This window comes from Pelophylax lessonae (genome assembly GCF_965119305.1).
Source record: "Pelophylax lessonae genome assembly, chromosome: 1".
NCBI classification, from domain to species: Eukaryota; Metazoa; Chordata; class Amphibia; order Anura; family Ranidae; genus Pelophylax; species Pelophylax lessonae.
The window spans coordinates 209,538,049-209,560,882 of record NC_138768.1 but is presented as its reverse complement, the minus strand read 5'-3'; the positions used below and the strand labels follow the sequence as shown (position 1 = coordinate 209,560,882).

Here is a 22,834-nt window from a genome sequence, read left to right as displayed (position 1 = left end):
GTTATTAAAAAAAATATTCTGAATGTACATCTTTCTAACAGGACTCTTCTGTCTTACACAGGCTATGAAGATACCTCCCAACATGAAGAGACAGATTCTGTCAACCATTTGGACACACGTCATCTCTACTTTGGGTTTCAGACTCTTATAGTGTCTACTCAACTAAAATATGGCTTAGAATCCCACCTAACTTCTGTCTTTGAGGGACTATTGTATGTTTAGTGTTTTTCATAGTTTTTTTTGTACTTAAACCATAATGGGGGGATGCTTCTCCAAACCCAAGCCAGGTAAGAGCCCATTAATATTACATTGCATGTTATATGTCATACTGCTACACACAACAATCTGGGTCAGACTTAGAAACTCTGCAGGGTGACTGCTGGAAGGAATGTTAATTCTGCACTCTTGCAGGGAGGATTAAAGAACGCTCTAGGTTACAATTAATCCAAGGAAAATTACACTTCAGTTTCTTTCACGTACAGAACATTCAGCTGAAATGAGCACAGAATGTTTACTATAATAAGCTTGAACTAATATAGCTTGTACGCAGCAAGCCCTATGCCACAATAATGAAAATAATTCCAAATCCCTTCACTCTTGTAACAGCAGGGGATGGTTTAAGAAGTGCAGATTTTTGACTGTTCATTATAAATACAAAAAATGCAATTATTTTTTTGAAAATATAGTTAGAGTTTTAGAATTTTAAAAATAAATGGTTTAATACAGTGGGGATCGAACGTTTGGGCACCCCAGGTAAAAATTTGTATTAATGTGCATAAAGAAGCCAAGGAAAGATGGAAAAATCTCCAAAAGGCATCAAATGACAGATTAGACATTCTTATAATATGTCAACAAAAGTTGGATTTTATTTCCATCATTTACACTTTCAAAATAACAGAAAACAAAAAAATTACGTCTGCAAGAGTTTGGGCATCCTGCAGAGTTAATATCTTGTACTGCCCCCTTAGGAAAGTATCACAGCTTGTAAACACCTTTTCTTTGCCCATTCTACCTTGCAAAAGTCTTCCAGTTCTTTGAGATTTCTGGGCTGTCTGTCACGCACTGCTCTTTTAAGGTCTATCCATAGATTTTCAATTATGATGAGGTCAGGAGATTGTGAAGGTCATGGCAAAACCTTCAGTTTACGCCTCTTGATGTAATCCCCCGTGGATTTCGAGGTGTGTTTAGGATCATTATCCATTTGTAGAAGCCATCCTCTCTTTAACTTCAGCTTTTTCACAGATGGCATCAAGTTACCATCCAAAATTTGCTGAAATTTTATTGAATCCATTTTTCCTTCTACTCGTGAGATGTTCCCTGTGCCACTGGCTGCAATACAACCCCAAAGCATGATTGATCCACCCCGATGCTTAACAGTTGGACAGAGGTTCTTTTCATTAAATTCTGTGCCCCTTCTTCTCCAAACGTACCTTTGCTCATTCCGGCCAAAAAGTTAAATTTTAACCTCATCGGTCCACAGAACTTGTTTCCAAAATGCATCAGGCTTGTCTATATGTTCATTTGCAAAGTTCAAATGCTGATTTTTGTGGTGAGGACGTAGAAGAGGCTTTCTTCTGATGACTCTTCCATGAAGACCATATTTGTACAAGTATCTCTTTATAGTGGAATAGTGTACCACAACTCCAGTGTCTGCCAGATCTTTCTGGAGGGATCGTGCAGTCAAACGTGGGTTTTGAATTGTTTTTCTCACAATCCTTCGAGCTCTTCTGTCTATTTTTCTTGGTCTTCCAGATCTTGCTTTAATTTCCATTGTTCCTGATGACTGCCATTTCTTAATTACATTCTGAACATAGGATATTGACATCTGAAAACACTTTTCTATCTTCTTATAGCCTTCTCCAACTTTGTGAGCGTCAACTATTTTCAGTTTCAGTTTTCTAGACAACTGCTTAGAAGATCCCATGGTGCTGATTGTTGGGGCAAGGTCAGATGAGTCTGGGCATTTAAAACCTTCGAGATTGACATCACCTGGTCTTCCCAGACGATGACTGAGAACAATCCATGACACTGGCAGGTCTCAGCCTTGCAAAGGGGGCAGTGCATGCTATAAATTCTGCAGGGTGCCCAAACTTTTGTAGAAGCCATTTTTTGAAAGTGTCAGTGATGGAAATAAAATCTAACTTTTGTTGACATACTATAAGAATGTCTAATCTGTAATTTGATGCCTATTGGAGATTTTTCCATCTTTCCTTGGCTTCTTTATGCACATTAATACAAATTTTTACCTGAGGTGCCCAAACTTTCGATCCCCACTGTAAGCTTGCATTTGATTTGTGAAAAATGGATCTTAAAAAAGTGCTAACAGAAAGCAGTTACCGTATTTTTCGCTGTATAAGACGCACCGGCATATAAGACGCACCCAATTTTAAAGGAGGAAAATCTAGAAAAAAAAGATTCTGAACCAAATACTGCAGTAAAATATTTTATATCAACAGGTGATGGTATAGGCATGGCATAGGCATGGTACAGGCATGGCACAGGTGATGGTACAGGCATGGCACAGGTGAGGGTACAGGCATGGCACAGGTGAGGGTATAGGCATGGCACAGGTGGTGCTTTAGGCATGGCACAGGTGGTGGTTTAGGCATGGCACAGGTGGTGGTTTAGGCTTGGCACAGGTGGTGGTTTAGGCATGGCACAGGTGGTGGTTTAGGCATGGCACAGGTGGTGGTTTCGGCATGGCACAGGTGGTGGTTTAAGCATGGCACAGGTGGTGGTTTAGGCATGGCACAGGTGGTGGTTTAAGCATGGCACAGGTGGTGGTTTAGGCATGGCACAGGTGGTGGTACAGGCATGGCACAGGTTGGCTCACTTACCTGCTCTCCTGGGCTGCCTGCGAGACGTCCACGGCGCTGCTCCTCTCGTCCTCTTCTTCTGACGGCAGCGGGATTCCAGGAACCGTCCACGGCGCTGCTCCTCTTCTGTCTTCGTTCTTTGATGGCGGCTCTCTCGGCGGCTCTCTCGGCGGCTCTCTCGGTCCGGCGGAAAGGAGATCGGGCGGTGACGGTGCGTGACTGACGCACGCACCGGCACCGCCTCCATTGGACGTAAGGACTCAGCACAGGCAGCAGGAAAAATGTTCATTTGCCGTATAAGACGCACCAACTTTTCCCCCCCAGTTTTGGGGAAGAAAATGTGCGTCTTATACGGCGAAAAATACGGTAGATTCCACGTTTATATTCCTCTATGAAAAAGGTAATGAAGCCTAATTGGGTTCTTTGAGCAACAGTCCTATTTCCCTTTGTCACATTTATGTACATTATATTCAATAAAATAAGCCATATGTAGAGCTTTTCTAGATGTCTATAAAGTGCAAGCTTTAATAGATAAGTTCTAGAAGCATTTGGTTTCCAAATGTAATTTTCCAGAGCAGGTTTCAGTCTGACCAGTGAAATTTAACTGGAGTTCTGCTTTAGAGCAACCATATACCGACATGAAGGCATGCAAAGTAATGCTAAATCTTTACGGTACTCTAACACCAATGATCAGATATATGGTATCTGCACAGAATTTTCAAATGGATCCAGCAGCAGATAAAGAGGGCTAGAGGTTCTGTGCAGGTAGGATCAGGCAATTTATGTCACATACAACAACTATTCAGCATTGCATATGTGCCCAGACTATGAACCCCTTCATGACAGATTGCAAAACAAAGCCTAACCCCTGGCACAATTTTGCAACTTTGAGACGTATTGGTAAAACTGTATGTACAGAACAAAAGAAAAAGGACTTTAAGGTGCAACACATAACTTCCAGAAAGTGTGAGTACTCAGCTTATTAAAATCCAGGCTCCCATGCACTCCCAGCACAAGTACATGTACACATAGGGATTTTTTTCTCAGAGGTTAGGTGCAGGAACTCCCCCTATCCAAGTCACCGCCTGTCTCTGTCCCCACCCATCTTCAAGCAGCGTTCCTTTGTTCCACCACCTACCAGTACTGCCCTTTTTAGAGAATACAGAACCAAGTATAATTTATAGTGCTAAGTAATTTGTATGGAATTTGTTAATGATAACAAGAAAAGCAGTAAAATAAATCCCCTGCAGCCAGCAACAAAAGACCCACTCCAAGCACCAAAAGATCCCCCACCAGCAACAACAGACCTTCCCACCTGCAAAAAGTAGATCACCTCCAGCGACAATAGATTTCCTAGCAGCCAGCATTAACAGACCCTACAGCATACTCCAGCACACCTTGACATTACATACATTCAGTGGGAGAGGTGCCGGAACTGCGTTCCCCCACGTTCCCGCTGAAACACATCATATTTGCAGCCTCACAGTACAAGACCCACTTCAGTATATATGTGTACAGTTTGTGGTAAGGGGTAAACTATTTTCTAATTCTTATTTAAAGAGGAAGTAAACCTTCCTCTGCAAGTTGTACCTATAGGTAAGCCTATGATAAGGCTTACCTATAGGTACTGTAAATATCTCCTAAACATGCACCGTTTAGGAGATATTTACCTTACATGCAACCAGTGACGTCACTGGCGCATGCGCTCTGAAGGAAGGGCCGCTGGTGCCGTTCCTTCAGAGCCCCGTGCCATGACTGTCGGCTCCCGCGCGCGTGCGTGGGAGTGACGTCACCGCGGCTCCGGCCAATCAGATGGCCGGATGCCGCCATCCCGGAAGACTCATAGAGGTAAGCGGGCGGCACGGCGGGTGCTCGTTCTAAGGTAAGTATTTCATAATGAGCTAGTATGCGATGCATACTAGCTCATTATGTGTTTCTCTTTCAGGGTGAAAAAAAAAAACAAAAAAACAGGTTTACAACCTCTTTAAGAAGTAGAAGAGTTTTAAAACATGTCATCCCTGACCTCTCTAGCTGCTTGTAATGTGAAGCTATTATTTCTCGAATTCTTCAAAGATCACAACCATGACTTTAAAAGTCATGTTACAAGTGGTTTACTTGGAATTTAAAAAAACAACCCTTGCAGTGTCTGCCCCTTCCTCCCCCTGCACTGCAAGGGTCTACCCACTTAAGTGTAGTTGGTAGAGGAATAGTCTGTCATGCTTATGTTATTCATTGAACCCCAGGCTGCTGGTATTCTTCTCTTCTCTCTGACTCTCTGGGTTGGATTGTGGACAGGTCCTTGCCGTCCTCACATACTATGAGGGATTTTGGTTCTGCATTGTATGTTATGATATCAGCATGCAACCAGTGGCCGAGAACTTTAGAGAAGAGGCGGCAGGGGATTGGTCACACAGTAGAGAAGAAGGCTGCTGGAGTAATGATAAGGGAAGGGTAGATATGATTCATCTTTAACCCTTGCAGTGTGGGGATGCCCCACTGCAAGATTGTTTTTCTAGTGCCTGAAGTTGGGCTTTAATTTCTTCACAATGCTTATAGATACAAAACTCAGTGAGAGCTTGTTTTAGAGTGGTTTTACTACTTATTCAGGATATTTAAACATACAGTATAGTGTGCATGATCTGAGCACATGATCGCTACTATTTTTTTTACTACAGAGCTGCTTTAACTCCTTCGGTTCCACTAAGGAAAGGCAGCAGCACTGACCTGTAAACAGGCTTCCTGGCTGCTATAGTAGCTGGGAGCTTGTTTAAATTTTTACGCTTGACTTTGATTCTGTCACTTCTATAGATTGTGATAGGTAATCCTTGATATGTTTAGTATCTATCTACTTGAAGCAAACTCATCTTTTATATTTTACAAATAAACAGTGTATAATATTGCGTTTGGGTGCATTAAAATTAAGTTGAATGTCATTTTTACTTAAAATATAGAATTTATTATCAGTTGCAGGTCTCTATTTTTTATGTTAGGGATTTTAAGTAGTCTTCAGGTCTAAGTGTGCAAAGAAAAAAAAAAAGGACAAACCTGGTTTTGGCAGTGAAAAAGTTAATAACTATTGTAAAATATATTATTCTGAAATGGTATAGGGATAGTAAATGTAATGATAATGTTTGGTAAACGGATTCATCTTTTAAATTTTTAATTTTTTTTCATTTTCTCCATATTGACCTTCAGATAAGCTGTTCAGTAAAAGTGACACTATTAGGCCCCTTTCACACATGCTGTCCGTTTGTCCGTTTTTCATCCATCCGTTGACGGATGAAAAATGGACATCAATGTATCTCTATGTAAAAACGGATGACAACAGATGATCATCAGTTAACATCCGTTTTCATCCGCTTCTGTCAATGTCCGTTATTTTTGAACGGATGAATGCTCTATTTTTCATCCGTCAAAAAAACGGATCGGGCGAAAAACAGATAACAACGGATGAAAAACGGATGACAACGGAAAAAAACGGATAACAACTGACGAAAAACTGATAAAAAACGGATGCAAAAAAAGGATGAAAAATGGATGAAAAACTGATGGAAAACTGATACATTTTGACGTGACTGAACTGATGAACTGAACAGACTGATTTGTGTGAAAGGGGCCTAACACTGTCAAGAGTGCTTTCTTATTTAACAGAAGCTGATGCCACAGCTATTTAAACATCATTGGCAGAATTATAAATTTTCACAAACCTCTGTTACTGAAATTTTTCTGAACAGCTTGGTCTGCATGTAAATATGAAAAAATATTCATAACATTATATGAAATAAAAGTAACATTGTTATGCTGAATATTGTCATTATATGTAGTTATCAGAATAGAATAGAATAGAATAGAATAGCATAGAATATGCTTTTTTGTTCCATGGGACAGCACAATCAACCATGTCATGGGCATGCAGAGTGTAAAGTTAACTGGCATCTGCAGCTTCTGCTGTGAACATTGATTTGTTTGTATACAACCCTTGATATTTGTGGTTTTAAATTGTTGCTCATATTGACAATTATTTGAAAACCTTTTTTTAATGATTAAAATATTTGCAAAGAATTAATTAAAAGTGTGTTGCCTGTGACTTTTTCAGTGGAAGTCAAAGTTGAAGTTGTCCTTCCAGAAAAAGAAAGGGAAAAGGAAGAATTGTCTCCTAATGGGAAGGCCAGTCCTCTAGCATACAAAGCAAATGGAACAACTCGACACTATCACCACGAAGAAAGACCCAATCTTCTTAATCCTTACACCAATCCCAAAGATATTGTAGAAGCCTCAGTGTGCCATGTAAAGGACCTAGAGAATGGACAGTATGTTCTAAAGTATTACTCTGTAGTTAGCAATATTAATCCAGTTTTATAAAAATGACTGCTTTACCCTCAGTTTGATAGTAATGTTCATTACCTTGGTATTGTTCTTTAGTTCATTTTCTGATAATACTTATACGATAATCATGGTTATTGGTATGATTATTATTATTATTTATATACATTATTAATTTATATTGCAAGAATTAATGTTTGAATAACAAAATGGGTTTTATTTAATATTTGTCTTGCTTCAGGGCTTAAATAGGATGCACATATTTTACTACCCCATAGATGCATGATGGATGCAGGTGTTAAAACTCTTCTGATCACTAAGTGCCGGTTCACATTTGTGGGATGCGGGGACGCTGCAAATATGCAGCGTGATCCCACATCGCATCCGCACCTCTGGCAGTTCACACTGCCATATGCGATACGCAGGGGGTGTCAATTAAAAGTTAACGACACCCCCAGTTGCGATCGGATATCGCAGTGCGATCTGCAAATTCGCACAGAATCGGATCGAATTAGTGTGAACCACTATGCAGTCCGATTCTTCTGCGGATAAAAAAAAGCCTCATGTGCGAGTTTAGTGCGGATGCGGTGCGAATTCAGCCATACAAAGTGTATGGCTGAAATTTGCACTGCACATGAGATCGCATGTAATTTAGGAGCAGTGCGCTCCGAATTACATGCGATCTCCGTGATCGCACTAATGTGAACTGGGGCTTAGACTACCCCAAGAAGCCTTAAAGATGCATCCACTGGCAGGCAAATGACAATAATCTCAAATTAGGTGCTCCACAATACCTAAACAAACATTTAGTAGTATCTGAATACTACTATTCATACTGTATATGTGCCATATTCAGTATGGGGCTGATTTATTAAAACTAGAGTGCAAAATCTGGTGAAGCTGTGCATGGTAGCCAATCAGCTTCGAACTTCAGCTTGTTCAATTAAGCTATGGCAGTAAAACTTGGAAGCTGATTGGTTTCTATGCAGAACTGCACCAGATTTTGCACTCTCCAGTTTTAGTAAATCAACACCTATGTGTCATATATAAAACTGGCTCTGAGAGAAAACAGCAATTTAGACTACATTCACATAGCTGTTAAACTGTTACTGATACTGTTACTGACGTTTTTAAAACAAAAGTTAATGCATAAATGATACTTGCTTTTGGATCCGTTTTTTAAATTTGTAAAATTGTCCTGTTTTTTTTTCTTCACTAGATGCAGATTTTTGGATGTTGTGTTACTGATCTGAACACAGTACATGTTTACGCACTTGTGTGAATATCTCCAGTGAAAACAATACAGTTGTGTTCAGATCCATGAATAAAAAATGCTTGTAAATGCCTTTTTTTACAGCCATGTTAATGTAGCTGAAAATGAGACATCTTCTAAATGTTAAAGATTTTAAGCTGTAGTGAACTACATTTTCTATAGAAGGCAAAAAAGAAAAATATATTGACAGCTGCATTCATCCCAGAAGTTGAATGCGGTCCATTGCTACAGGGAAGTCCATATGCAGAAACAGTTAAATAGAGTTGGCCAGTGACCATATCCACTGATGCTCATGTGTGAAGGCTGCAATTGATATGAGAAAGAAAGTCCTGCAACACTAAATGATAGTACAGTATACAAAAATACATAATAGTTTAATCCTATAATAATTGCTACGTCATTGTTTACTTCTAGGATGCGGGAGGTTGACTTGGGATGCGGCAAAGCTTTGCTCATCAAGCAGAATGGAGAATACTATGCAATGGGACACAAATGCCCTCATTATGGAGCACCATTGGTGAAAGGTCGGGGTCTTTTAAGTTTGCTTTTATAAATTCAATGTTTATTGAGGAGAGAAAGGCATACAAATCAACAAAGGCAGTGAATTGAAATACAGCCGAACATCAAGGAAACAACGTAACAGGAGGCGTAAATCATGTAAACATAGCCGTATCCGATAATTGATAACACACAGTTCATCAGAGTATATCTGCAGGATGGCAGGTCCCCAGGGAGAACCACACCCCTACCGGCATCCATCACATGGCCGGCATACAGGAGTGAGGAGGGCATCCCACGGGGTCGGCCATCCCGACAAACCACAAAAAAGCATTAGTGTCATGTATGCCTAACGGGAACGAAAGGAATTTTTCAGGGAGAACTTAAGTTTGCTTTTAGTTGTTATTTCATAGTATTTAAAAATAAAATAAGACTCAAAAAAGTAATTTTTTTTGGTAACAGAGTAGAGCATACTAGTGTATGGAGTAAGTTTGTCAACTGAACCAATTGTAAAATCACGTTCATTCTTAATGATTGTCTTTCTCTTCACCTCTTTCTTTATGAAAATATTTGTAGACTCAGTGGGGTTCACATTCTAAAGGAGTAGAGAATGTTCACCTAGCAAAGTGAATATTGTTTCTTAAAACATCCAATCGCATTTAAGGCACAGCCTGCTTTATTTATTTATTTTTTATTTCCATGTGCACAATTGGTCTTTAAGAGTTGATTCACACTGGGGCGACACGACTCCTTACTACTTCGGGGGCGACTTGTGCATTCCCATGCACCACGACTTCGGAGCGACTTGCATGGACTTCACATAATGGAAGTCTATGCAAGTCGCTCCGAGGTCGCCCCGAAGTAGTACAGGACCCTTTTTCTAAGTCGGAGCGACTTGTGTCGCTCCTATTAGAACGGGTCCTGTAGCAGTCAATGGACTGCGAGGGAGCGTGACTTGTCAGGCTGACAAGTCGCCTGACAAGTCGCGCTAGTGTGGACCGGGTCTTAAAAATAACAGAGCCTTGTTGTATCCTTTTCTCTCTATCTAATTTTTAAATTTGCCTGGTTGGTATATAGAAGATCTGTACAGAAATTAAACTCCATGCAAAAACACTGCCACTGAAACTTTTTCAACATAATATTTGCCATTAATTGGTGGTTTTATCAGCCTTCAAACAATCCTAATAAAGGGTCACACAAAATAATGTGACCTTGTAGAAGGAGCAGACACCCTGGTGCTTCACAGTAGGGTTGATTTACTAAAGACAAACAGATTGTGCACTTTGCAAAGTGCAGTTCAAGTCTTCAAGTGCAGTTGCTCCAGAGCTTATTAAATTTGGTAAATCTTCACTTTGAAAAGAATACCAAATCACATGCAAGGAAAATAAAAAAACTGAATTTTGCTTGCACATGATTGGATGGTGGTAGTTAGCAGAGCTTCTGCTCATTAACTAAGCTCTGGAGCAAGAGCACTTGCATAATGAAACTGCACTTTGCAGAATGCACAGTCTATTTGCCATTCTTAAATCAACCCCAGTGTGCCTTATTGTTCATCTTGATAATAGCCTCCCCTCCCTCAAAATATCAAGACTTCAGATATTTAGAAATTAAAATGGGCCAAGGCATGTACTGCTATTGGTTGGGTGTTCTCACATAGGTAAAAACAAAAGAAAATTAGCTTGAAGCTAATAGGAAAACATATTCTGCTGTTAATTAGCTCACATTTGGATGAGTAATGAACTTATATACGGCCTTTCCCTTAATACAAAGTACTTTAATTTTCTCACTGTAATTTTCAAATCAGTGCCAGTATCACTTGTTATATCCCTATGATTACTGTAAAGTGATTTTTCTTCTATAGGTGTACTTTCTAGAGGAAGAGTGCGTTGTCCATGGCATGGAGCATGCTTTAATATTGCGACTGGTGATATAGAAGATTTCCCAGGATTGGATGGTTTGCCAAAATTTCAGGTGAATTCTACAAAAACATGATGCCATTAATTGTGTCCAGTAGATTATTTTGGGTTATCAAGTAAATCAACCCCAGTGTGCCTTATTGTTCATCTTGATAATAGCCTCCCCACCGATTAATGTAAATAATGACACAATTACTATTAAACTGGCATTGCAATTAACAGTTCAAATAGATTGTAAGCTCTTCTGAGCAGGGTCCTCTTAATCCTCTTGTATTTTATTGTATTGTAAATGTACTGTCTCCCTCTAATATTGTAAAGCGCTGCGTAAACTGCTGTCGCTATAGAAATCCTTAATAATAATAATAATAATAATAATAGACATTTGATCGTACGTACCTGCCTATCAGTGTCTTTTTTGTCGTATTAAACAAGTCCCTAATTATATAATGCTAAATACATGCTGACAACAGAAGAGAAAATAAACCCAGAGGGACTAGAACAGAAATGGATCAATACCTCAAATTGCTTCAGCCAAGTAATGGCTGATACATTAATCCTAATGTTAATTTTATTGAACGGGAATTCAGCAGCCAATTAAGAACAGTGTTGTAAATGAAATATGAAGTCATTGCAGTCTTAGTGAGAAAAAAAAAACCCAATGTATAATTAAGGTAATAGTATAAACATATTATAAAGGTAACGTTTTTATGATCTCTTCACACAAACAAAATATTGCCTCAAATGTATTGGCTGTCGGATGTTCAATAAATTAGATGAATTTACCTCAACATAAATAAGTTAGGAAAAATATAAGAGTGCCATGCTGCTTTACAAGATAAAGGCCAAACAAAGAGTCACTTGAGACTGGTTTCAGGCGTTTCGAATTATATGCGCCCAATAAATCAATTGCAGTTTAGTAGTTTAGTATGATAATGCAGTACTGAAAATCATGTCGACAAGCTGTTTACAATTGGCTGGTAATGAAATAAAACCACACTAGATCATTTGAGTTTTACCCACTTCTGGACCACTCGCGGCAGTTATACGTTGCTACTTTGACGTTAAAAACCGGGGTTATGGCAGCAGATAGCTGCCATAACCTCTGTATTTTTTTTACTGAGCAGGCGGTTCTCTTTCTCATAAAAGTGGTCCCAGTGGCAGGATTCATCGTGGGATTACTTTTATGGGCTGCAGGAGAGTTCCCCCCCCCCCCTCCCTCCCGCCAGTTCCCAGTCGTTTTCCATGCTTACCGGAGCCATTGATAGCCGGGAAAACAATCCGGTCCTTTCCCCTTCTAGGCAGGAAGTTGAGTGAGGGCAAACTGGCCCCCACTCGGCTTTATGGCCTTGGAGGACCGGAGCAACGTCATACCTCGCTTCCTCCCAACGGCCTTAAAGGGCCGTTTTTTACATAATTAAAAAAATTCCTTTTTTTTTTGCTTTTTAGTGTAGATGTGAGATCTGGGGTCTTTTTGACCCCAGATCCCACATTAAAGAGGACCTGTCCTGCTTATTTCTATTACAAGTTATGTTTACATTCCTTGTAATAGGAATAAAAGTGATTACATTTTTTTTTTAAAGGGACAATGTAAAAATAAAAAATAAAAGGTAAATGAAATAAGAAAAAAAAAAAAAATTCAAGCGCCCGTCCCTTTCGAGCTCACGCGCAGAAGCAAACGCATATGCAAGTTGCGCCACATATGTAAATGGTGTTCAAACCACACATGTGAGGTATCGCCACGATCATTAGAGCGAGAGCAATACTTATAGCCCTAAACCTGCTCTATAACTCTAAACGGGTAACCTGTAGAAACTTTTAAAGCATCACCTCTGGAGATTTTTAAGTACCAATGTTTGCCGCCATTCCATGAGCATGGGCAATTTTGCAGCATGACATGTTGGGCATCTGTTTACCCGGCATAACATTATCTTTCACATTATAGAAACAAATTGGGCTAACTTTACTGTTTAGTTTTTTTTAAATGCAGTGAAATTTATTTTTTTCCAAAAAAATGTGTTTGAAAAGCCACTGCACAAATACTGCGTGACATATATTTTATTTTATTTATTTCAGATACTTATATAGTGCCGTCAATTTACGCAGCGCTTTACATATACATTGTACATTCACATCAGTCCCTGCCCTCAAGGAGCGTACAATCTAAGGTCCCTAACTCACATAAATACACAGTAGGGACAATTTTTTTTTTTATACAGGATGCAATTAACCTACCAGCATGTCTTTGGAGTGTGGGAGGAAACCGGAGTACCCAGAGGAAACCCACACAGGCACAGGGAGAACATACAAACTCCAGGCAGGTAGTGTCATGGTTGGGATTTGAACCAGTGACCCTCTTGCTGCTAGGTGAAAGTGCTAACCACTAAGTCATTTTCTAGCAAAAAATACTGATTTTAACTTGTAAACGACAAGTGTCAGAAATAGGCAGACTTGTATAAAGTACTCGAAATTTCTACTTGAGTAAAAGTACAAGTGCTCGATCAAAAAATTACTTGAGTAGAAGTGGAAGTGCTCGCAGAAAAAGTTACTTAAGTAGAAGTACTAAAGTATTCAACATTTTTTTTACTTAAGTATTGCAAGTAGTTTTTTCAAAAAATTTGCTACTTAAGTACTAAAAGTAAAAAGTACCAGTAGTTTTGAAAAAAAAATTCTACTCAAGTACTGAAAGTAGAAGTACAAGTACTGTGTTATGTAGTTATTAAAGAAATAAGTCAAAAGTTTGAACATCATATTGTTTTTATTATTTCAAATGATTTATTCAAATGATTAACCTGTGTTTGTTAGTAGTTTCTTGATGCACTTTAAGCGCTGTAGCACCATTTATTTGTTTGTTTCATATTTTCTTTTTATTGGAAAGATTTGGTATAGCAGCTTTTATTATACACAGCCTTTATTTTCGTATGCGCTGATTTACAAATGACATTATACACATTTTTTTGAGCTTTATGCAACCTGCCATCTACTGTTCTGGCAGTGGTAATTTTTTTAAAAGTAACGAGTAACTATGCAGCACAAAAAAAAAATACTTGAGTAGAAGTATCGAAATCATCGAAAAAATGTAGTGAAGTAAAAGTAGAAGTAGGAGAAAAAAATTCTACTCTAGGAAAGTACAGATACCGCATTTCGGTACTTAAGTACAGTACTTAAGTAGTTCTACTTCGTTACTATACATCTCTGGAAATAGGCCCGGTCCTTAAGTGGTTAAAGTGCTCACACACACACACACACGCACACCAAAGTGTTCAAGGGCTCGATTATGTTTTGGTAAATTTAGAAATAATTGATAGAAATTATTATGCAGTATGTTTAAACCTTTAATAAAAACATGCACATCCTAATTTTACAATAGTGTATTATTTATATTTCTTAATATTATGCTTTTTAGGTTAAAATAGAGAAGGAAAGAGTATACATTCGTGCCAGTAAACAGGTAAGTGACTTTCTTAAATTTAATCAGAAACTTTAATTTATATAATTCTATATTATATGATGCATAAATCGCCTCTAATGGGGTGTCCAATATTGAAGTGTTTCTATTTTCTATAAGCTTCCTAGAAACAACTAAATTAGGGTTATGTCTGAAAGATTTTAATGTCACGATGATAGATTGAAAGGGTGCTTCTTGCTTTTACGCATTTACAGTAAACCCCCGCTCCATCGCGGTTCCGTTTTTTGCGGTCATGGTATATTGCGTTTTTTTTTTTGTAATGTTATTTTACTATATAAATCATTAAAAATGAAACATTTTTGTGTTTTCCATAGCTCTTGCTATGTCTCTCAGTATCTTTTATGTGTTTAAAGAGTTTCTATTGTTTTAAAAGTGTGTTTAAAGACCTTAAAATGCTTTTACACGTACAGTGACAGTAAAAAATACATGCCTACAATGCATTTTAATAGGGTTTTTCTATTTCGCGGATTTTCACTTTTTGCGGCTGGGTCCGGGGGGTTTACTGTACAGCATTTAATTGTGATATATCAAAACCAAAACAGTCCGTACTATGAATTATTTGAGGGATACAGGTACTTATAATTTCAATAGGATAGCAAGACCCTTTCTATGACAATGCCTATAGAAATAATCTGAAACCTCCATACACTATTTCTGTATGGGGGGGGGGGGGGGCATATAGTGAACCAGTGGAAGAAATGTACTGCTCTCTAAAAATGCTCATTTTTGTATACTGCCTGGCTAGGCTAATTGCAAGTGAAGGGCACCATTTTTTATACAGATTTTAGTAACTGATAAAGACAGGTATGCTTCTACACAGTTTATCTATGGGTGCAATAATTGCAGATGCCCCTGACACATATATAGTATATGATAAAACAATGATACTTGCAAATAATAATTGCGGATGACCCTGACACATATATATATGATACAATAATAATCATTCTATAGAAACTTGGGTATCCTCGTAATAGAGCCTTATTCCAAGTCTAAATCATGACTGTCTAAAAAAGCCTATGTTGTTAAAAGTTCAATAATTCATACGTCTTTAGTGTTGCACATATTTTCTTTTTTCTTTTTTTTTTTTTTAACAATATGTACATTTATTATTATTATTATTATTTTTGCTTGCTTTTTCAAGGCTTTACAGTCACAAAGAAGGACCAAAGTTATGGCTAAATGTATTGCACTGAGTAATTATAGTACAGCAAATACTAATATTCTCATAATTGGAGCAGGTAAAAAATTATTTCAGATGATTCCTTTCTTACCATCGGTAAAGGCAAATAAATGCTTACAAAGTTCCTTTTACTTTCCAGGGCCGGCTGGATTAGTTTGTGCAGAAACATTAAGACAAGAGGGATTCTCAGATAGGATTGTAATGTGTACTTCAGACAAGTATCTGCCATACGATCGCTCCAAACTAAGCAAAGTACGTATGTCCAATGCCAGTAGGATATGTGTCAACCTCAATAACCATCAAAATACATATGTATAAAAGGAAAGAGCCAATAAACTGAAGTTTGGAAGCTATAACCAAAAAGACGGGCGGAGAGCAAATGACTAGTGACCACTGTTGCCTGTGGTCTCCCTACAGCTGATCTTTCCACATACTAAGGGCTCTTTCACACAGGCGGACCGTTAAGATCCGCCTGTTCGTTTTTTTTTGGTGGATCTGAACGGTCCCCTAATGCATCCCTATGGGGCATCGGATGTCAGCGGAGACACGGGACATTAAATCCGATCTGATCTATCAGATCTGGACAGATGGGAACCCTATTTTCCATCTGTCCAGTGGATCAGATCGGATCGGATCGGATGAGAACTGACCGATGGTCTGTTCCCATCCAATTCCCCCATAGAGATGTATGGGGAACTGACAGCTGTGTCTCCGCACATAGTGCGGAGAACAGCTGTCATCCTCCTGCTCAACGGGAGATCGGCGGATCGATTCCCTGCTGAGATAAACGGAGTCCGTCCGACGGACGGGCTGTGTGAAAGGGGCCTAACTTATTATGCCTTGTTCTGCACTTTGTCTCTGTGTGGTGGATGCCATCTTGGTAGAGGCACGGCTTTGCTTTCTCAAGTCAGTGCCTCCAGCAAAGAGAACATAGAGCAGCACAGTGGTGACATCACCTAATATTACTCCAGATGTTCTGAAACTAACGGACAGAGGCAGCAGTGGCTTAATTTCACAATGCAGATATACAGCTATGAAGCTGCCTAGTGAAGATGAGCTTGGGCATCCTCCGAACTCATCTTTATCTGAAAATGAAATACTGGTGATGTCATTGCTTTTACACATGCCCATATTTAGTAAATGACGCTGACTGGGCATCCTCATATACCAGGAAATGCACTGATTCCAGACAAAGGGTACATTTTTAGGGTACTGCCACAATTAGTATTCTAATTTTACCTGTTTTTTTTTTTTTTTTTAAACATAGTATTAAATGTTTATTTTATTTTATCTTTTTCATTTAGTTCAGTTCCACTTTCAGATAGAGAAATAACTATTTAATGCAGTTTTAGGTGAAAATAATTTAAACAGCATCTCTAGGTGAACTGAACATGTGAAATTAATGGGTAAGCTAGTAGTGCTATGAACAACTGTGCTAAAAGCAGAACACAGCCACACATAATTCTATTACTTATTTTCTGTTTTTGTATGATTCGGATGCCAGGAATCAGGATCCAATGCTTCTACTTTTATTTACTTTTACTTCGAGGTCACCTATTTGCTTCAGAGACATTTATGTATGCTACAACGTTACCATTTTCTTCTATTTGCAGTCAATGGATTCTCAGGCAGAACAGATTTTACTAAGATCCAAGGAATTTTTCCACACGTACGACATTGAAGTGCTAACTGAGACACAGGTAAGGAGTTTGCATGAGGTAGATTACTTTTTTACATGTACAGTATATTTTAAATATAGGGAGGAAGGAGTACTGCATGCTATGCCATAAGCTAAAACAATTATTTGCAGGTGGCTAGCTACAAGAGACTAAAAAAAAACATTACATTATGCGATTCTCCCTCATTATTACATAGGTCTCGTGTTTATGAGTTCAACTAAGAAATTTGAATGTGTTTGTGTCAATAACTTTAGCAACTTTGTGATGTCTATTTTCAAATTAAAGGTGATTTAATACAGCATATGTTAATACTTGATATAGCTAGACATACTTATTACATTATTTAGAACATTTTATTGTGGCTTGTCCTTATCAAGTAGAGACATGAAATGTGCTATGTTTGGGAACTCTTCTTGTTCAGACAATTTTAGGTGGTGCAAAGGAAAAGTGGAGGCTTTAATAACTATTAGATCATTACCTTTTTTTGAAAAATGAGAGCTGGAATGATTATATATATATATATATATATATATATATATATATATATATATATATATATATAATTAGTAATGCCTTTAATTTATCATATCTCTAGCTATGCTGGACTTTGTTTAGGATTTTAAGTTTTATAGGTTTTATTCTAATAGTAAATTGAATCATATTTTGTTATACGTTTACTTTACATATGCAGTATGCACTGTAAGCAGCCGTTATATGATGTGCAAAGTACACCAGACTTTTTTCTCAATTGCCAGCTTACAGTGGGAAAAAATATAGTATAATATATATATATATATATATATATATATATATATATATATATATATATACACACACACACACACAGTGTATACACACTTACAATGTGATGCATACAAGGTTTGAGGTTAGGTTAAATTAACAGATATATCCATATTTAGAATTATTAATGTTATTGACTGAACAATACTCTGTTTTATGTTATTATCTCTCAAAGGTCTAACACAAAATTACTATATTCTATACAAAATATTTGACCTTCAGGCAGTAAGGACCAAAAATATTTCAATGAGATTATTGATCTTGCAGCAAGCTTTAAAATGGAATTCTTGGCTAGTACATCTAACTATGCTTAAAACTGTGTCCATGCCCTTTCTATTCTAAATACCGTATTTATTGGCATATAACACGCACAGACATATAACACCCATGCTAACCACTTCCCGACTGCTCCTACTGCGGCAGTGCGGCTCTCCTAGGTCCAGTGATGTAGACCTACGTCGCTGGAGTTCATGTGATTCCGGCGGCACGCGTGCACCGCCAGAGCCCTGCTCTCGCTGTGTTTAGGCACAGCGGGAGTCGGGCCAGGGGAGGAGAGGCGGCGACTGCCGCCTCCCTCCCTGATCGCTGTGGAAACGCTGAGAAGACCCGCCTGCTTATGTAAACAAAGCAGGCGGGTCTTCTCAGTGAAAGACAAGAGGAGATCACAGGATTCAGCATAGCTGAACCTGCGATCTCTGTCTCTGTCACAGAACCCCCCCCCCCCCCCCTCACACACACGTCAGAAAGCATGAGGCATACATTTAACCCCTTGATCACCAGCAGTGTTAACCCCTTCCCTGCCAGCTATTGCAGTAACAGTGCATATTTTTAGCACTGATTACTGCAGTAATGTCACTGGTCCCCCCAAACATGTCCAAAATGTCAGTTAGGGGTCTGATCTGTCCACCGCCATGTCGCAGTCCCGCAAAAAATCGCAAATCGCCGCCATTACTAGTAAAAAAAAAAACAATAAAAATTGCATAAATCTTTCCCAGTAGTTAGTAAACGTGATAACTTTTGCGCAAACCAATAAAAAATACGCTTATTGCAATTTTGATATGTAGCAGAAAACAAATTGGCCTAAGATGTTAAAAAATTTAGATTTTTTTTTTTTTGAGAATGTCATATAGCAGAATGTGAAAAATATTGTTGTTTTTTTTTTTTTTTTTCAAAATTGTCGCTCTTTTTTTGTTTAGAGCGCAAAAAATAAAAATCACACAGGTGATCAAATACAACCAAAAGAAAGCTCTATTTGTGGGGAAAAAAAGTATGTAAATTTAGTTTGGGTACAGCATCACATGACCGCGCAATTGTTCGTTAAAGAACGCAGTGCCGAATCGCAAAATATGGCCTGGTCATTAAGGGGGCAAATCCTTCCGGTCTTAAAGTGGTTAATTTAAAAAGAGAAGTTTCAGGAAAAAAAAATTACATTTTAAATAAAGAACTTTGATGCAAATAAGAGTCAGTGCCCATCAATGCAGCCTCACCAGTGCCCATCAATGCAGTCTCACCATTGCCCATCAATGCAGCCTGATCAGTGCCCATCTGCAGCCTCCCTATTGCCCATCATTGCAGCCTAATCAGTGCCCCAGCCTCTGGATTACACAGAGCGGGGATCTGCCATGGCAATTTTTGAGGGGGGGGCGCAAACAGAAAAATGTAATAGGCATTGCTTTGCGGCAAAAAACGCTGTAAAAAAAAACGTGACTTTGAGGTCACAAAAGTGTGAAAGGGGCCTTCAGTAAATAAGGTATAGTGTGCCCCCTTTCAATGCAGAGATGCCAGCGTGCCCCCTTGCAATGCTCAGAGATCAGCGTGCCCCCTTTCAATGCACAGAGACCAGCGTGCCCCCTTTCAATGCAGAGAGACCAGCGTGCCCCCTTACAGCGTGCCCCCTTACAGCCCGCTCCCGCGCACACAGACCTATGGGTCATACAGTGAATGGTGTATATCTCTCACAGGCACACCGCTGTACAGATGAATAGAGAGGACACACTGGAACCCAGTCGGACTCCCCCAGTTCCCGGACACACTGCGGGCACTCACCGCTCCATTGGCGGGGTTTGTGTCGTCATGCTCGGACAGGGCTGGTGACATAGACGGAGCTCTATCTCCTCAGGCTCAGGCCGCTCCTCAGCAGGGCCGGTAGTTCCCTCAGCTTGTGCTTCAGCTGCGCTTGTTGCTTGTGGACACTGCGGCTCCGGCATAGGGCAGGGATGTCGGCTCCGGCGGGGGACACACCGACTCCACCAGCGGCGGCTCGCTGCTTCTCTTCAGTCTCCTGCCTCCTCCCCAGCCAATGGCATGGGGTTTGCCTTTCGGCCAATCAGGAAGCGTGTATTGGACCCGCTCCAGGAGGAGGATCCGTGTGACAATAGCGAATTTTCATTCGCTATTGTCACACAATGGGTGGGCTCGAGGCACACTGCTCTGCGCCCCAGGTCCACCATTTTAGAGCCTCTGGCTCTAATCAGGTGATTTAAAAAAAAAAAAGCCCATTGAACTCCATGCGTCTGGCGCCCCTGCATGTAGATTAGGGGGCCGGACGCATGGATGGGGGGGCGGGGCCCAGCATTGAACCAGTGTGCTGTCTATCATAGGAGCCAATCCAGGAGGCAGGACTTCATATAACAGAGGCCGCTGAGTAAGTGGGAGATCCCCGCTCTGTGTAATCTGGCGATGCCCTCCCCCCTCTCAGAGCACTCCAGACCTGTCATGTGATCTCCCCAATGGCCAGCTACAGGGGAGAGGAGAGAGCGCCGACAATGGATGGAGAGATAAGAACCAATCACATGACAGGACCGGAGCACCCGGGAATAGTATACACATCTTCCTTCTACGGTGCAGTTAGAGTAGATGTTAGGTGGGGGGTTGGGAGCCATTTTATGCTTAGATAGATCTAGCCTGGATTTCCACTTTAATGTGTGAGGAAAACATTTATTTTCCATGCATTGAAAAAAATATAAAAAAGGATTGCATTGAGCTGTTAGATTCTCTCATACTTACTGATTTAGGCAAAAGACCAACTGAGCTTTAATGGGATAGTAGGCAGGAATTTTTTCATTAACCTTTAAACACTTAGACTCCATTCACACTAGCGCGACTTGTCAGGCGACTTGGTCGTCTGACAAGTCGCGGTCGGTCGCCCCCCATTGAATAGTACAGGACCCGTTCTAATAGGAGCGACACAAGTCGCTCCGACTTAGAAAAAGGGTCCTGTACTACTTTGGGGCGACCTGGATGCGACTTGCATTGACTTCAATTATATGAAGTCCGTGCAAGTCGCGCCTTCACAGGTCGCCCCACCAAGTCGTGTCGCCGCAGTCTGAACAGGGTCTTAAAGAGACTTTTAAATAAATAAAGCAGACACACAGTTCTTTTGGAAATAAATTGTCCACGCCTGTTTATTATTGTTTTAAAATGTTATCAATAAAACATTAAATCAAAACACTTTGACAACCTAGCCACTATGGCTCAGGCTGTATCAATAAATAAATCAGCGGAATTTCATAACTCCCAACTTTAAAGAACCAATCATAGCAAAATACTTTATAAATTAATAAAAAAAAAACGTCCCCCTTTGTATAACAACAAAGGTGACCCACAACATATTAACAGCCGCAACATAAAGGGAGGGAGGGAAAGATGGGGAACACCACAGCTGTGCCTTCTGAGGCGAATGAGCGCTGCTGTAATGAAACCCTCCTTATATAGGCCCCCCCAGGCTGTTCTAGAATCTTCTGCTGTGGTCACGTGTCCCTGCAGATCCCTGCCAATCCACGTGACCCCTTTCACTACACTTGACTGCCTCAGAGAGGGGGAATTGACACTCCCTCTTTCCGCCTTTTTTCCCTGAGGAAATAGTAGGGATAGAGAATGTTCCGGCCTCACTGCTCCAGGGGGAACTTGAATCTTTCTTTCCTGCCACTTTTCCCATGCGGAAAAAGGGGGCATAGACACTGCTTTCCCCTTTTCATATCATTCCATAATTACTAGACCAACACCTCTTTGAACCCTCAGTTTAAATCAGCTAAATACATTCCACGTTTTGTTTTGATACACTTGGAATGTATTTAGCTGATTTAAACTAAAAGTTCACTTCGGCTTTACCACGTCCAACCTGTTTGAATTCCCCTACAGCTATGAAGCTAGCTTGTCCACCTCAAAACCCACAAACCAGACAGACCCAAGATACAAATAACACAGCTTTCACATTACACACTATGTTCCTTCTCCTCTATGAGAACCTATTTAGTCACACACATGTCCAAAGTGATGGTGATGGAAAAGGGGCTTGGAAATAGCCAAGGAGGCCTAGTGACAACTCAAAACTTAGAAAACAAAAAAACTGCTCTGCTATTTGGAAAGGCTATAGAATTGTATTACTTTTTTGTTTAAATTGAAGTTCCTCTTTCAGCATCATAGCAGCACAGTACAAATATTTAGGTTAACCTTTCACCATAGTGTGCATAATTATATTAGCTATTGACTGGTACTTTAAAGTTCTTCTCTGCATCCTAAATTCACATTGTACAGAAATGATTTCAGGTTGTCAACGTGGACACAAAGAACAAGACAGTTGTTTTTAAGGATGGATTTAGAATGGAATACAACAAGCTGCTTATTGCTACTGGAAGCACGTGAGTATGCTATAGATTTCATTTGATTATATTTTGCAAGCAGCAGTGGTGTTTTACTATGCAGTTGCAAAGGCCGCTAACCAGTGTGCCGTATTACTAATTGGTAATCAGCTACCAGGTAGTGCACAGCGAATCCACCTAATTACAGTGATGCCAGTATTCATTATACATATTACACCAAATTTTATCGAGTTAAATGGAGCCCATAATCAAATTATTCATTATTTATTTTTTATTAT

At 39.6% G+C, this 22,834-nt stretch overlaps 1 protein-coding gene across 2 annotated transcripts in view; it reads left to right on the top strand.

Annotated features, from left to right (window-relative positions):
• AIFM3 (AIF family member 3) overlaps positions 1-22,834 on the top strand; it is a 123,690-nt gene that overhangs the window by 32,190 nt on the left and 68,666 nt on the right. For both annotated transcript variants that reach the window (XM_082273371.1, XM_082273370.1), the window contains exons 2-10: positions 62-287; positions 6,913-7,126; positions 8,827-8,936; positions 10,772-10,881; positions 14,230-14,274; positions 15,437-15,533; positions 15,615-15,727; positions 17,089-17,175; positions 22,504-22,595. In XM_082273371.1, coding sequence (XP_082129497.1) covers positions 257-287; positions 6,913-7,126; positions 8,827-8,936; positions 10,772-10,881; positions 14,230-14,274; positions 15,437-15,533; positions 15,615-15,727; positions 17,089-17,175; positions 22,504-22,595 — 899 coding nt within the window. In that variant the 5' untranslated portion in view covers positions 62-256. The remainder of the gene's footprint in view (positions 1-61; positions 288-6,912; positions 7,127-8,826; positions 8,937-10,771; positions 10,882-14,229; positions 14,275-15,436; positions 15,534-15,614; positions 15,728-17,088; positions 17,176-22,503; positions 22,596-22,834) is intronic.